Source organism: Nerophis lumbriciformis, linkage group LG12 (assembly GCF_033978685.3).
Source record: "Nerophis lumbriciformis linkage group LG12, RoL_Nlum_v2.1, whole genome shotgun sequence".
Lineage (NCBI taxonomy): Eukaryota > Metazoa > Chordata > Actinopteri > Syngnathiformes > Syngnathidae > Nerophis > Nerophis lumbriciformis.
Window position 1 is genome coordinate 15,156,987 of NC_084559.2, and position 16,120 is coordinate 15,173,106.

At 40.3% G+C, this 16,120-nt stretch overlaps 2 protein-coding genes across 5 annotated transcripts in view; both read left to right on the forward strand.

Moving 5' to 3' along the window:
* Positions 1-2,438, forward strand: part of LOC133622907 (uncharacterized) — a 31,221-nt gene extending 28,783 nt beyond the window's left edge. For all 4 annotated transcript variants that reach the window (XM_061985757.1, XM_072914318.1, XM_061985756.2 and 1 more), the window contains one exon: positions 1,687-2,438. In XM_061985757.1, the coding sequence (XP_061841741.1) occupies positions 1,687-1,812 (126 nt within the window). In that variant the 3' untranslated portion in view covers positions 1,813-2,438. The remainder of the gene's footprint in view (positions 1-1,686) is intronic.
* A 3,042-nt stretch (positions 2,439-5,480) lies between these two features.
* The window catches only part of LOC133623020 (cell division cycle-associated protein 2-like), a 45,660-nt gene continuing 35,020 nt past the window's right edge, over positions 5,481-16,120 (forward strand). The window contains exons 1-3 of the mRNA XM_061985926.2: positions 5,481-5,842; positions 10,969-11,140; positions 11,235-11,371. Coding sequence (XP_061841910.1) covers positions 10,969-11,140; positions 11,235-11,371 — 309 coding nt within the window. The 5' untranslated portion in view covers positions 5,481-5,842. The remainder of the gene's footprint in view (positions 5,843-10,968; positions 11,141-11,234; positions 11,372-16,120) is intronic.

The following is a 16,120-nucleotide window of genomic DNA, read 5'->3' on the forward strand; positions in this document are numbered from 1 at the left end:
TATAAAGCTTGCGCACCAAACACGAAGCAAGGCCATGGTGCAGGAGAACAAAGGACTTCTTTCATTTAAGGTTTGTGATAAACCATCAAACTCATTCGTTAAAAGGACTCTATAGTAATATAAAGCAAATTTTTCTGGACATTATCATGCAAGAAAAGTTTATTTTTGGGACCGCGATCACCGCGTAATGATTTTTAAAGGTTGCATGACAAACATTTAACTGTCCCATGTGATCAGCCAGTGCGATTGGAAGTCCATGCTCAATTATTGCCTCCGTAAATAAAACTTCGGCATTTATCACATCCAAAGAATCTGTTTGGGCGACGAAAAACGTTGAAAGTTTTCCACTTGTATCGCTAGCAACGGCATTAGACTTGTGTTTTTTTGTCCCAACGTGGTCTTTTACATCCCTAATTCCTCCGTGTCCGATCGAAAAATCTTGTCTGCACAAGGTGCAATTCGCGTAGTTTTTGATTAATGAAAAACCCGGAATAGGTTGATGAAAACCGTACGAATTACATGAAAACCGGAGTAGTTGGCAGGCTCACTAATGCCTTGCATCATCTATATTAGATCGGGCGGATGGCGGGCGGGTGCAGTTCTGATCAAACGTTACATCGGGTGGATGGCGGATGGTTGACGACTTTCTGACGCGGTTGCGGATGAAATAAATTGCCTATCCGCGCATCTCTAATATCAATATATATCAATACAGTCTGCAAGGGATACAGTCCGTAAGCACACATGATTGTATTTTTTAATGACAAAAAAATATATATATATATTTTTATTTTTTTTACACACACACAAAGCTTACAACACTTTGCAAAGGTAGAACCCTCAATATTGTTTGTTGATAGTTAGAGATGTCCAATAATGGGTTTCTTGCCGATATTCCGATATTGTCCAACTCTTAATTACCAATTCCGATATCAACTGATACCGATATATACAGTTGTGGAATTAACACATTATTATGCCTAATTTTGTTGTGATGCCCCGCTGGATGCATTAAACAATGTAACAAGGTTTTCCAAAATAAATCAACTGAAATTATGGAAACAAATGCCAACATGGCACTGCCATATTTATTATTGAAGTCATAAAGTGCATTATTTATTTTAACATGCCTCATGTTGCTTTTTATCCATCTTCCGCTTGTATTCATCGTGTATCTCCTTATGATTCTTGAAGAGGTGGGAGATCAAATTGCTCGTATTAAAGGAAAACGTCTTGGTTCTTCTTCGCATAACTAACGTTTTGCAGTCATTGCAAATTGCCAGTTTTTTATCCGTCAGACACACTTTAAAATAATCCCAAACCATAGACATGGTGTCGTTAGTCAGTCACCGAGCGAGCTGGCTTGTTAGCCACGGCTACAGCACCGGCAACAACACACTCTTGTTGTTATGCTGCGTTTTAAAAAGTCATTCATTTTACTTTTTGAAACCGATACCGATAATTTCCGATATTACATTTTAAAGCATTTATCGGCCGATATTATCGGACATCTCTATTGATAGTATATGTTAAAATTCACCTTGGATATGCACTTTTGGGATGTTTGGAAATCAGCTGGAGATCAAATTTTCAATATTTTTTCTCACTTTTTAAAAATATGTTCTCAATAGTCAATGTGGTTGTTTTTTTTAACATTTTGTTATCTGTATCCTTTTGTCTTTACAGAGTGGGTTTTATTTTTGGGATGTTTGTGTAAGATCCGGAGCAGCAAAACAAGAGGAAAATGGAAGACTTAATACTTCGTTTTTAACTACTGTGTACCGTGTGCTGAAAAAAATATGGAACATCTAAATGACCCTTTGGCCAAAACAGAACCCTGTCATCTCTACGTATGATCCTAAATTTGCATAATGGACAATAAATGGACAGTAAATTTTAGGTTATCACTAAATGGATATTTCTGATTGATCATTTTTGAATAAACTATTACATATGTACTGCAGTAGATATGTAAAAAAAAATGTTTTCTACTTGGAAAAACTGGATTTTTTTGGTTTAAGATTAAGACATGATTTCATTGCTTCGCTTCAACACTGAGCTGTCTGTATGCTTTGTCTACAAGTGTCTTTTTTTGAAAAACTTGGTGTGCTAATGTTCTTGTTGTTCATGTCAGTAGGAACATAGCTTGTGTGTTTCTGTATTTGTGAAAGCTTCACAGTATCAGAATAAACTATGTCAAAATAAATGTAACTTTTTAAAAGACAGCACTGGTAGACTCGGTTATGTCACTTCATAACGTGAAATACCCTGAGAATCAAAGTTGCATATTATGGTATTGTACCTCTTTTTGTCAAGATTCCCAGTTGTCATATATTATATAGTTTCAAACATGTCAGCTGTCTTTATTTATTTACATTGTGCCTAATTGTTTAACTACAATGTCCCACTGGCCAATAAAAAGTGTTGTGGCCTGACAAGCTCCTGAGTATAATTTTTTTCATTGTTGTTTAATAATAATAATAATAGATTTTATTTGTAAAAAGCACCTCAAAGTGCTACAGTGTATTAAAAAAATAAAGATAAATAAAAATAAAAATAAAAACTAGAACAGCCAAATAGCTAAAATTAGTATGCATATATCTAAAAAAAAAAAAAAAGAAGGGTTTTTAAGCCTTTTTTAAAAGCATCCACAGTCTGTGGTGCCCTCAGGTGGTCAGGGAGAGCGTTCCACAGACTGGGAGCGGCGGAACAGAAAGCCCACTATGACTGGATATAAAATAATAATGTTATTTGTGTGTTTTTTAGCAGTTAACTGTTGTAGTTTCTGCTCCTTGACTGATGGATTCAGATTCAGAAAACTGAGTTCATACCCGTGGGGAATTTAAGTCGTCTCTGGCAGCAACAGAAACAGGACAAATAAAATAGTTCAAATTGAAAACGATAGAAAAAATATATGGGCCATTCTACCAAATTGATTCAAAGTTTTGCAAGTTACATTTTTAAAACTGTGTCCCTATATATATTGTACAATATCTAAAGTACACATTTCTGTAAAAAGAACAGTCAAATTGTATTTTGTATTTTCAGAATATTTGGAAATGTTTGTCTTCTCCCCAAACTTGTCACTACCGAATCATAGCCTTGTGAAGTGAAGTGCATTATATTTATATAGCGCTTTTCTCTAGTGACTCAAAGCGCTTTTTACATAGTGAAACCCAATATCTAAGTTACATTTAAACCAATGTGGGTGGCACTGGGAGCAGGTGGGTAAAGTGTCTTGCCCAGGGACACAACGGCTGTGACTAGGATGGCGGAAGCGGGGATCGAACCTGGAACCCTGAAGTTGCTGGCACGGCTGCTCTACCAACCGAGCTATACCGCCCTACAGCCATAGCCTTCAAATATGAATGTAAAATATTATATTACTCTATTAATATCATTCTTACTTACCTTGTGTAAAGATCCATCCATCCATTTTCTACCGCTTGTCCCTTTTGGGGTCACGGGGGGTGCTGGAGCCTATCTCAGATATGTGTATATATTTTGCATTCTATTTTAGTTACTTTATTGAGTTTGATTTGTACTGTTTTTGTACATTATTATTTGTCAATAATTCTACCATGAATTGATTAACGTGGACCCCGACTCAAACAATTTGAAAAACTTATTGGGGTGTTACCATTTAGTGGTCAATTGTACGGAATATTTACTGTACTGTGCAATCTACTAATAAAAGTTTCAACCAATCAGTCAAAAAACCTGTCAACCAGAGGTGGGTAGTAACGCGCCACATTTACTCCGTTACATCTACTTGAGTAACTTTTGGGATAAATTGTACTTCTAAGAGTAGTTTTAATGCAACATACTTTTACTTGAGTATATTTATAGAGAAGAAACGCTACTTTTACTCCGCTACTTTTATCTCCATTCAGCTCGCTACTCGCTACTAATTTTTATCGATCTGTTAATGCACGCTTTGTTTGTTTTGGTCTGTCAGACAGACCTTCAAAGTAGGATCTATCGCATGCCTGCGTTTCAACAAATACAGTCACTGGTGACGTTCACTCCGTTCCACCAATCAGATGCAGTCACTGGTGACGTTGGACCAATCAAACAGAGCCAGGGGTCACATGACCTGACTTAAACAAGTTGAAAAACTTATTGGGGTGTTACCATTTAGTGGTCAATTGTACGGAATATGTACTGTACTGTGCAACCTACTAATAAAACTTCCAATCAATCAATCAAAAATGTGAAGGAAAAAAGACAATTTTTTTTATTTCAACCGTACTTCCCGTCAAAAGCCTAAAGACTGACTGCACAGTTCCTGTCTTCACAATAAAAGTGCCGCTCCATCACGCCTGCGCTTTCAAAATAAGAGTCTCCGAAAGCCAGCGCAAACAAGCTAGCAAGCTACGGAGTTTGCCGCCAATGTATTTCTTGTAAAGTGTATAGAAACGAATATGGAAGCTGGGAAAATAAGATGCCAAAAACCAACCACTTTCATGTGGTATTAGACAGAAAGGAAGACTTTTTTTCTCTTCCATTTGAAAATGTGGACGTTATCATCACTACGGTCTGATTCCAATCAATGCAAGTCATCAGAATCAGGTAATACACCAACTTATATTCTTGTCTTCATGAAAGAAAGGAATCTATATGTGTTAAACATGCATGTATATTCATTAAAACACCTTTAACATGTAAACAAAAACGGCAAAATAAATAAATATAAATTATATACTGTATATATCAATGTATGTATGTATATATATATATATATATATATATATATATATATATATATATATATGATATGTGTGTGTATGTTACTCATTAGTTACTCAGTACTTGAGTAGTTTTTTCACAACATACTTTTTACTTTTACTCAAGTAAATATTTGGGTGACTACTCCTTACTTTTACTTGAGTAATAAATCTCTAAAGTAACAGTACTCTTACTTGAGTACAAATTCTGGCTACTCTACCCACCTCTGCTGTCAACTGTCATTTTAGGCTGCTCGCCGGCTCCTCGTCACCACTTCAAGATGGCGGCCCAATTTCTCGCGTCACAGCAGCCAATGCTGCGTCTACTTATAACATGTCTGCCTCTAACAACCGATGATACTGTGTTCCGAATTTGAAATGATTTACTGAAATTGTGTGAGCCTATGGCTTTACACTTTGTTATATATATATATATATATATATATATATATATATATATATATATATATATATATATATATATATATATATATATATATATATATATATATTTGGAATTATATTTTAGTTACTTGAGTTTACAACACCCTGGCGCTGTTTCTGTACTGTTTTGTACTCTTTTTGTACTTATTTTGATTATTATTTCCTCAACTGTTTGTAAATGTTGTAATTTATAGATAAAAGTTTATAAAATTAAACAAAAATAAAAATAAATAAAAAAAAGAACCGGAAGCCGAGCTGGATTTTCCGGTCACGAGGTACATTGCCGTATTTCTATTGGTCAATTCGTACTGCGCTATTTCCTCTTCGGAACCGCGACGTTTGGAAGTTAAGTGGCCGTGCATTTTTTTCCACTTTTTATGTATTTAAAACACGAAATTGTTGTATTCCTGCTCGATATATTTACGTTTTTTGGAGCAAAATGAGAGCACGTTTTGGAAGTGTGAGCACGTAATGCGGATGAATCCAAATGTAGCCCACTGACGGTGTTAGTTGTGGAGCGTCATTTGAACCGCACACGGAAATAGTTTATTGTGTATATATATTTATTTAATTTACTATACACGTTAACTTGGCTTTTTTTTTCTACATCACATTAATTAGTGAGAACTCTTTTTTTTCCACCGACACGACTTTCCCTTTGTGTTTGAGCGGTAAGTAATTCGTATCACTTCATGCTCGCTACTGTTGCCAACGTATCAATAACAATGGCAACTGAGCCTCGAATATTCTAGCAATCTTTGCCACATACACTTGTAAAGAACATAATGTCATGGCTGTCTTGAGTTTCCCAATCATTTCTACAACTCTTATTTTTTTGTGATTGGAGCACATACTTGTTGGTCACAAAAAACATTCATGAAGTTTGGTTCTTTTATGAATTTATTATGGGTCTACTGAAAATGTGAGCAAATGAGCTGGGTCAAAAGTATACATACAGCAATGTTAATATTTGCTTACATGTCCCTTGGCAAGTTTCACTGTAATAAGGCGCTTTTGGTAGCCATCCACAAGCTTCTGGTTGAATTTTTGACCACTCTTGACAAAATTGGTGCAGTTCAGCTAAATGTGTTGGTTTTCTGACATGGACTTGTTTCTTCAGCATTGTCCACACGTTTAAGTCAGGACTTTGGGAAGGCCATTCTAAAATCTTCATTCTAGCCTGATTTAGCCATTCCTTTACCACTTTTGACATGTGTTTGGGGTCATTGTCTTATTGGAACACCCAACTGTGCCCAAGACCCAACCTCCGGGCTGATGATTTTAGCTTGTCCTGAAGAATTTGGAGGTAATTCTCCTTTTTCATTGTCCCATTTACTCTCTGTAAAGTGTGTGTGTGTCAAACTCTGGCCCACGGGCCAAATTTGGCCCGACGTGTAATTGAGGCAATATCAAATTAACATTAGAGCTGGCCCGCCGGCATTATACAGCGGCAGTGCCGCTGTAACACCGCTAATATTCATACTTGCTAGAGATGCGCGGATAGGCAATTATTTCATCCGCAACCGCATCAGAAAGTCGTCAACCATCCGCCATCCACCCGATCTAGCATTTGATCAGAACCGCACCCGCCCGTTGTTATATATCTAATATAGACGATGCAAGGCATTAGTGAGGTTATAAAGCTTTTGCCTGTTAAAGAAAGGAGACTGATCCAATGCAGCACAGACATTCGCGTGCCACGCTGTCACGACCCAGACGCACACCAGTGCGCAATCATATGGGAGCCGCGCTGAGCGCACCTCCAAGCGCGTCTCGCTGCCGGCGACGGCCGGGTATATGGGCCCGACGCTCCAGCGCCATCCATTTTCAGGGCTGGTTGATTCGGCAGGTGGGTTGTTACACACTCCTTAGCGGGTTCCAACTTCCATGGCCACCGTCCTGCTGTCTATATCAACCAGGGTGAGCCTCACCCCTTTCGTGAGCGCAATGCGCGCGGAGTGACCCCTGTTACGCGCCCCCGGCAACAGGGGTGGCGGGCAGGTAAGCTGCGCGGGCGGAGCGCGCGGAGTGACCCCTGTTACGAGCCCCCGGCCACGGGGGTGGCGGGCAGGTAAGCTGCTTACCTGCTGCGCGTGACGCCGGCCGCGGCGAAGGCGGACGAGGCGGGGTGTCGGTGCGGTGGGCGCGGTGGTGACCCTGGACGTGCGTAGGGCCCTTCTCGCGGATCGCCTCAGCTACGGCTCCCGGAAGGGGCCTCGGTCCCGGACCCCGGCGAGGCGTCCCTTCTCCGCTCCGTAAAAGTGTCCATCTTTTTTTTTTTTTTTTTTCTGTTGTGGCATATGCTGCAGGTGCCTGCTCGTTTTTCGTATGTGGGTAACAACATTTAACTATGTATATATATTTCCGAATTGGTTTAACTGCCACCCGCCTGAATCTATTTAAAATCTAATTTTTTTTAATTTCATCCGCCCGATCCGCGGATAATCCGCGGACTCCGCGGTTGTGCCCGCAAACCGCGCATCTCTAATACTTGCCAACCCTCCCGATTTTCAGTGCCCCTCTCGAAAATCTCCCGGGGCAACCATTCTCCCGAATTTCTCCCGATTTCCACCCGGACAACAATATTGGGGGCGTGCCTTAAAGGCACTGCCTTTAGCGTCCTCTACAACCTGTCGTCACGTCTGCTTTTCCTCCATACAAACAGCGTGCCGGCCCCTGTCACATGATATATGCGGCCTCTACACACACACATAAGTGAATGCCATTCATACTTGATCAATAGCCATACAGGTCACACTGAGGGTGGCCGCATAAACAATTTTAACACTGTTACAAATATGCGCCACACTGTGAACCCACACCAAACAAGAATGTCAAACACATTTCGGGAGAACATCCGCACCGTAACACAACATAAACACAACAGAACAAATACCCAGAACCGCTTGCAGCATTAACTATTCCGGGACGCTACAATATACACTAGAGATGCGCGGTTTGCGGGCACAACCGCGGAGTCCGCGGATTATCCGCGGATCGGGCGGATGAAATTAAAAAAAATTAGATTTTATCCGCGGGTCGGGTCGGGCGGTTGAAATAAAAAAAAAAAAAAAGATTTTAAATAGATTCAGGCGGGTGGCAGTTAAACCAATTGGGAAATATATATACATAGTTAAATGTTGTTACCCACATACGAAAAACGAGCAGGCACCTGCTGCATATGCCACAACAGAAGAAAAAAAAAAGAGATGGACACTTTTACGGAGCGGAGAAGGGACGCCTCGCCGGGGTCCGGGACCGAGGCCCCTTCCCCCGAGAGGGCCCCACCGGGAGCCGTAGCTGAGGCGATCCGCGAGAAGGGCCCGACGCACGTCCAGGGTCACCACCGCGCCCACCGCACCGACACCCCGCCTCGTCCGCCTTCGCCGCGGCCGGCGTCACGCGCAGCAGGTAAGCAGCTTACCTGCCCGCCACCCCCGTGGCCGGGGGCTCGTAACAGGGGTCACTCCGCGCGCTCCGCCCGCGCAGCTTACCTGCCCGCCACCCCTGTTGCCGGGGGCGCGTAACAGGGGTCACTCCGCGCGCAGTGCGCTCACGAAAGGGGTAGGGCTCACCCTGGTTGATATAGACAGCAGAACGGTGGCCATGGAAGTTGGAACCCGCTAAGGAGTGTGTAACAACCCACCTGCCGAATCAACTAGCCCTGAAAATGGATGGCGCTGGAGCGTCGGGCCCATACCCGGCCGTCGCCGGCAGCGAGACGCGCTTGGAGGTGCGCTCAGCGCGGCTCCCATATGATTGCGCACTGGTGTGCGTCTGGGTCGTGACAGCGTGGCACGCGAATGTCTGTGCTGCATTGGATCAGTCTCCTTTCTTTAACAGGCAAAAGCTTTATAACCTCACTAATGCCTTGCATCGTCTATATTAGATATATAACAACGGGCGGGTGCGGGCGGATGCGGTTCTGATAAAGTGTTAGATCGGGTGGATTGCGGATGGTTGACGACTTTCTGATGCGGTTGCGGATGAAATAATTGCCTATCCGCGCATCTCTAATATACACCCACCGCTACCACCAAACCCCGCCCACCTGAGCCCCGACATTAATGAACTAGCATCCCAGAAAAGATGCCAGGTGTCTGGCTTGGGCACATCAGATTAGATCAGTGTGTTGCAAACTGAGCAGTTTAAAGTCCTGAATGGTTGATTTATTCATTGTTATTTTATTTTCAAATGTATTAGCCTGTGGAAAAAGTTAATGTTGATATTTACCTCAGAAGGCTTCAAATAGAAAAGAGGCATTACATTTTTTATTTAATATACCATTGATGTATTTTCGTTTGAAAGTTGATTTTGCACTATTAAGTTATTTAAGCGTTGCTTGTTCCATATTCAGTGTTAAAGCAAATCAGTGTAGCAAACTGAGCAATAATTAACGTTTTATTCATGCACTTTCTCTTGCTACTTCAAGGCTTGAATGTTTGATTCATAAATTTTTTTTTTTCAAATTTATTAGCCTGTGGAAAAAGTTTATTTTGATATTCACCTCAGAAGGCTGCAAATAGAAAAGAGGCATTCAATTTTTATTTACATTTTATTTAATATGCCATTGATATTTTTGAATTATTATTATTATTATTTGAAACTCGAATTTGCATGTCACTATAAAGTTATATACGCCTTGCTTGTTCAATATTCAATACAAAACTTGTTTGGGTCCCTATTAAAAGGTTTATTTGTTCAACCTTGGCTTGCGGCTTTGTTCAGTTTTAAATTTTGGCCCACTCTGTATTTGAGTTTTACACCCCTGCTGTAAAGCACCAGTTCCGTTGGCAGCAACACAGGCCTAGAGCATAATACTACCACCACCATGCTTGACGGTAGGTCTGGTGTTCCTGGGATTAAAAGCCTCACCTTTTCTCCTCCAAACATATTGCTGGGTATTGTGGCCAAACAGCTCAATTTTTGTTTCATCTGACATCACATGGACAAAGATAAGACCTTCTGGGGGAAAGTTCTGTGGTCAGATGAAACAAAAATTGAGCTGTTTGGCCACAATACCCAGCAATATGTTTGGAGGAGAAAAGGTGAGGCCTTTAATCCCAGGAACACCATTCCTACTGTCAAGCATGGTGGTGGTAGTATTATGCTCTGGGCCTGATTTGCTGCCAATGGAACTGGTGCTTTACAGAGAGTTAATGGGACAATGAAAAAGGAGGATTACCTCCAAATTCTTCAGGACAAGCTAAAATCATCAACCCGGAGGTTGGGTCTTGGGCGCAGTTTGGTGCTCCAACAGGACAATGACCCCAAACACACGTAAATAGTGGTAAAGAAATGGCTAAATCAGGCTACAATGAAGGTTTTAGAATGGCCTTCCCAAAGAACTGACTTAAACTTGTGGACAATGCTGAAGAAACAAGTCCATGTCAGAAAACCAACACATTTAGCTGAACTGCACCAATTTTGTCAAGAGGAGTGGTCAAAAATTCAAGCAGAAGCTTGTGGATGGCTACCAAAAGTGCCTTATTGTAGTGAAACTTGCCAAGGGACATGTAAGCAAATATTAACATTGCTGTATGTATACTTTTGACCCAGCACATTTTCAGTAGACCCATAATAAATTCATAAAAGAACCAAACTTCATGAATGTTTTTTGTGACCAACAAGTATGTGCTCCAATCAAAAAAATAAGAGTTGTAGAAATGATTGGAAACTCAAGACAGCCATGACATTATGTTCTTTCGACTTTTGACCACGACTGTATATTCTGAGTTAATTATGTTAAGTGTTTATCATCCTGTGTTGACATTAACCCACATATTGCTTTATGAAGATGGCCACTCAACATATCAAGGAGACAGACCAGAAGGAGAAAATGTTGCAGCCTTCCCAAGATGACTCTGCTCCTGTTTTAAGGAATAGTCCAGCCCCTCTTAATTTTCATACACCGTCACAGTTTGGTATTTCTGTCCAAAGTTTCACCCCAACCTCATCACGACACACAGGTGAGCATTGTGGCACAGGTGTATGTGCTTTTAAAAAAAAAAAAAAAAAAAAGACTCATTCGTGTATGACCACTGTTTTTGCCTCCTCCACCAGAAAAGTCTCGTTTGGCACAATTAAAGGCAAGAAGAAGGTCCAGCGTTGGTGCGAGGGGCTCCCCAGAAACAAATTCTCTCATTCGATTCATTGGCCAGCAGAGAATGAAGGATTCACCAAAACTTCGGACTCCACAGGTGAGAAGCAGTCACTGCAAATAAATATTTTCGTTGTCACGTGTTATGAAGACGTTCTGGTTTTGATTGATGCTATGAATTATATTTTAATAACGTTCCACTCACAAATCGACTGCCACAACAAAAAAACCCTTATAATATTTACATACCTGCCAACTACTCCGGTTTTCCCGTAATTAGTATGGTTTTCATCAACCTATTCCGGGTTACGGTTGCAGTGATAAAAAATACGGTTTTTCATTAATTAAAAAAAAAAAATTTTTTTTAAGTTTTATTCACGAAATCGCGTAACAACAATGACAATCGACACTGCTTCCCATAACTTCCTATCGAGCCATTCCGAATGCCATGCGCAAGGCTATTTATAGCACCGCTGCCAAGCACGAGGCACCAGTTGCCCATTGTTTCCGAACGAGCGAACGATCATGGAATCAGCTGGAGAAAAATCGCAAACGAGTCTTAAACCGAAAAGAAAACTGCAGTCATTCCGTGAAGAATATTCAAAAGCCTATCCGGGAATAATTATCTGTTCCAAAAAGGGTGAAAACTACACAAATTGCACCTTGTGCAGACAAGATTTTTCGATCGGACACGGAGGAATTAGCGATGTAAAAGACCACGTTGGGACAAAAAAACAAGTCTAATGCCGTTGCTAGCGATACAAGTGGAAAACTTTCAACGTTTTTCGGATTTTAGCCACAAAAAGGTAATGACACCAATGTTATCTATTGGAATTGTTTAGTACTGTTATACTGTTAAAAGTGTTTATACTATTTATGCTTTCAAGTCCAAGTTGAAGAAATCTTGTTAAATGTTGACAGCATAACTACCAAAATACAGAAGTATGTCCTTAATATTTTTGCAGTGCTATTTCTGTTGAAAAGTTCAAATGATTACATTAGAGATGTGATGTGCCACTTTTCAAGTGTCTGATGGCTTAAATTAATTTTCATTAATTTTTCATATTTTGAATTATTTTGAAAGGCTTACAAACAAACTACATTTGAATTGTAATTCCATGCTATTGACAGGACTATTAATTTTAATGAAGTTAGCTTACCATGTTTACAGTATGATAATTGTGATAGAAATGTGAATTTTGGGCACAGAATATTTTTTACAATTGAACAAGGCAGTAGATTATACAAGCTTGGACAGAAAGTTAATAATGACACCAATTTTTGTTTTAATGGAATTGTTTAGTACTGTTTTACCATTTGTTTACTGTAAAAAGTGTTTATACTGTTTATACTTTCAATTAACAAATTGAAGTCTTGTGAAAGGTTGACAGGATAACTGGCATTAACTGTCTAAAGAATTTCAAACTATTGAAGTTAGCTTACAGAATAAACATGTCAATCAACCCATATGATTTTTGCTGTAATATTTTTGTTTTGAAAAGTCACTGTGACTGATAGAAAAGTGATGGTTTTAGCAACATTTTAACCTGTCTGAATGCTAATAATCATTTTGCGTCGGGGGGCGAACCTGAACCCCCCACCAGGACTTTGTCCTGGACCTACCGGGGCCTGCGGCCCCTGGGCCCTGGCTACTAGGTTTTTCTGATTTCAAAAGTTGGCAGGTATGTATTTAGAATGCGTTAAAAAAAAAAAAATTAAATAGGGGTGTAACTGTACACAAAAATTTCGGTTCGGTACATACCTCGGTTTAGAGGTCACGGTTCGGTTCATTTTCGGTACAGTAAGAAAACAACAAAATATACATTTTTGTGTTATTTAATTACCAAATTTGCAAAATCTTCCACCAAAAATATTTTTCTTAGTGGAATATTTGATGTGAAGTAATGGGAACCTTGGATAGGTCAATAATTCATAATAACATTGATTTTGATTCAATATTATGTTTTGAGCAATGACAGTTTGAAAGAAAAAAAACAGCTTTGTTTTATTAGTCAACATTGTGACTTTTTCTAAATTACATTTAACCTTTAAGCTTTTTTATTTCACTTTTGTTATGTTTTTGTTTATTTTAATAGTATTTTTAGAAGGTGCCGTGAGCCTTTAAAACATTAGCTGTGGACCGCAAACGGCCTCCGGGGCACACTTTTGACACCGCTGCTATAGATAATAAAAAATTAAATCTGATAAATCTATGGATAAAAAGCAGAACCTAGCGAAGCATGCGCGTTTATCATAACTCTCTCTCTCTCTCTGTCTCTGCCCCTCCCTCACGAATGCTGCTGCGCACAATTTGTTTTGTTTTTAACCCCTTCTTAACCCTGAACGTACATTGAAAACACACGCAACCCTAACTCAAAATGCCGGACATTTGAGGCATTTAAGAAACTCCGCCCTGACAGCTCCGCAAAAGAGGACATGTCCGGTGAAAAGAGGACGTATGGTCAGTCTATCGTAGCCCGTTAGCTGCTAACATGCCGTGTGTTGTGCCTCGGTGTGCATTATTTACACAACGTTACGCTACTTATTATGTCCGTGTGGAAACTCGTTCGGTACACCTCCGAACCGAACCGGAACCCCCGTACCGAAACGGTTGAATACAAATACACGTACCGTTACACCCCTAATATTAAATGATTGTTCATGCAATGACAGCTAACGCCAGCTATCCAAATCGTTCTCATCAGCTAACAACACCTAAATGTAATGCGTTATGCACGAGAAGCCGTAAGAGGGCGGGATATACTGTGTAAAATACATTGAAAAGTTGGCGTCGTTCAGGTATCTGTGTAAATGCTGCAAACAGGTGTTCGGGTCTGTGGGGCCCGTTTTCATTTTTTATTAAAAGAAAAATAATACAATTAATTACCGTATTTTTTGGAGTATAAATTGCACCGAAGTATAAGTCGCACCTGCCGAAAATGCATAATAAAGAAGGAAAAAAACATATATAAGTCGCATTTTTGGAGGAAATTTGATAAAAGCCAACACCAAAAATAGACATTTGATAGGCAATTTAAAATAAATAAAGTATAGTGAACAAGAGGCTGAATAAGTGTACGTTATATGAGGCATAAATAACCAACTGAGAACGTGCCTGGTATGTTAACGTAACATATTATGGTAAGAGTCATTCAAATAACTATAACATATAGAACATGCTATACATTTACCAAACAATCTGTCACTCCTAATCGCTAAATCCCATGAAATCTTATACGTCAAGTCTCTTACGTGAATGAGATAAATAATATTATTTGATAATTCACGGTAATGTGTTAATAATTTCACACATAAGTCGCTCCTGAGTATAAGTCGCACCCCCGGCCACACTATTAAAAAAACTGCGACTTATAGTCCGAAAAATACGGTAATTTTTCAAACTGAGGCTCACTGACTTTGGCTCATTTTCTGTGAAGAACATATATCAGAATACATATTTAATGACCACACACCATACACCCCCCCCTACACATGTCTATTACATATAAGATGTTCGGGTCGACTGGACCCGGGAATAATAGAAGTGTGGAAAATGATGTTCTGTGTACCACACACACACACACACACACGCACACACACACACACAGCAGGCCTAGACAGGAGGAGGACAGAGTGTATGTACACAAAACACCAGAGGGTCAAATGTGCGAGAAAATGAGAGCAGGCAGTGTTGACAAACAATGTTGCAACCTTGTGTGGGAACCGCAGGTGCAGAAACACAAAAGAAGAATGCAACGTTCATATTGTTGTTACTCAGCCAGCGTTTGTGGGTCTGATGGACCCGTTGCATTTTGTGGCTTTTAATGCCTCACAATCAAACACTTTTATGTTAAAATACTGAACAGATGTTTTCCTTATCCCAATAAACAGCTGTTACATTTTAACATAAAAGTCTTTGATTGTGAGGCATTAAAGGGGAACATTATCACCAGACCTATGTAAGCGTCAATATATACCTTGATGTTGCAGAAAAAAGACCATATATTTTTTTAACCGATTTCCGAACTCTAAATGGGTGAATTTTGGCGAATTAAACGCCTTTCTAATATTCGCTCTCGGAGCGATGACGTCACAACGTGGCGTCACATCGGGAAGCAATCCGCCATTTTCTCAAACACCGAGTCAAATCAGCGCTGTTATTTTCCGTTTTTTCGACTGTTTTCCGTACCTTGGAGACATCATGCCTCGTCGGTGTGTTGTCGGAGGGTGTAACAACACCAACAGGGACGGATTCAAGTTGCACAGATGCGAAAGTGGCAAGAAATTGGACGTTTGTTCCGCACACTTTACCGACGAAAGCTATGCTACGACAGAGATGGCAAGAATGTGTGGATATCCTGCGACACTCAAATAGATGCATTTCCAACGATAAAGTCAAAGAAATCTGCCGCCAGACCCCCATTGAATCTGCCGGAGTGTGTGAGCAATTCAGGGACAAAGGACCTCGGTAGCACGGCAAGCAATGGCGGCAGTTTGTTCCCGCAGACGAGCGAGCTAAACCCCCTGGATGTCTTGGCAAGAGAAGAATATCGACCCTAGCTTCCCTGGCCTGCTGACATCAACTCCAAAACTGGACAGATCAGCTTTCAGGAAAAGAGCGCGGATGAGGGTATGTCTACAGAATATATTAATTGATGAAAATTGGGCTGTCTGCACTCTCAAAGTGCATGTTGTTGCCAAATGTATTTCATATGCTGTAAACCTAGTTCATAGTTGTTAGTTTCCTTTAATGCCAAACAAACACATACCAATCGTTGGTTAGAAGGCGATCGCCAAATTCGTCCTCCCTTTCTCCCGTGTCGCTGGCTGTCGTGTCGTTTTCGTCGTT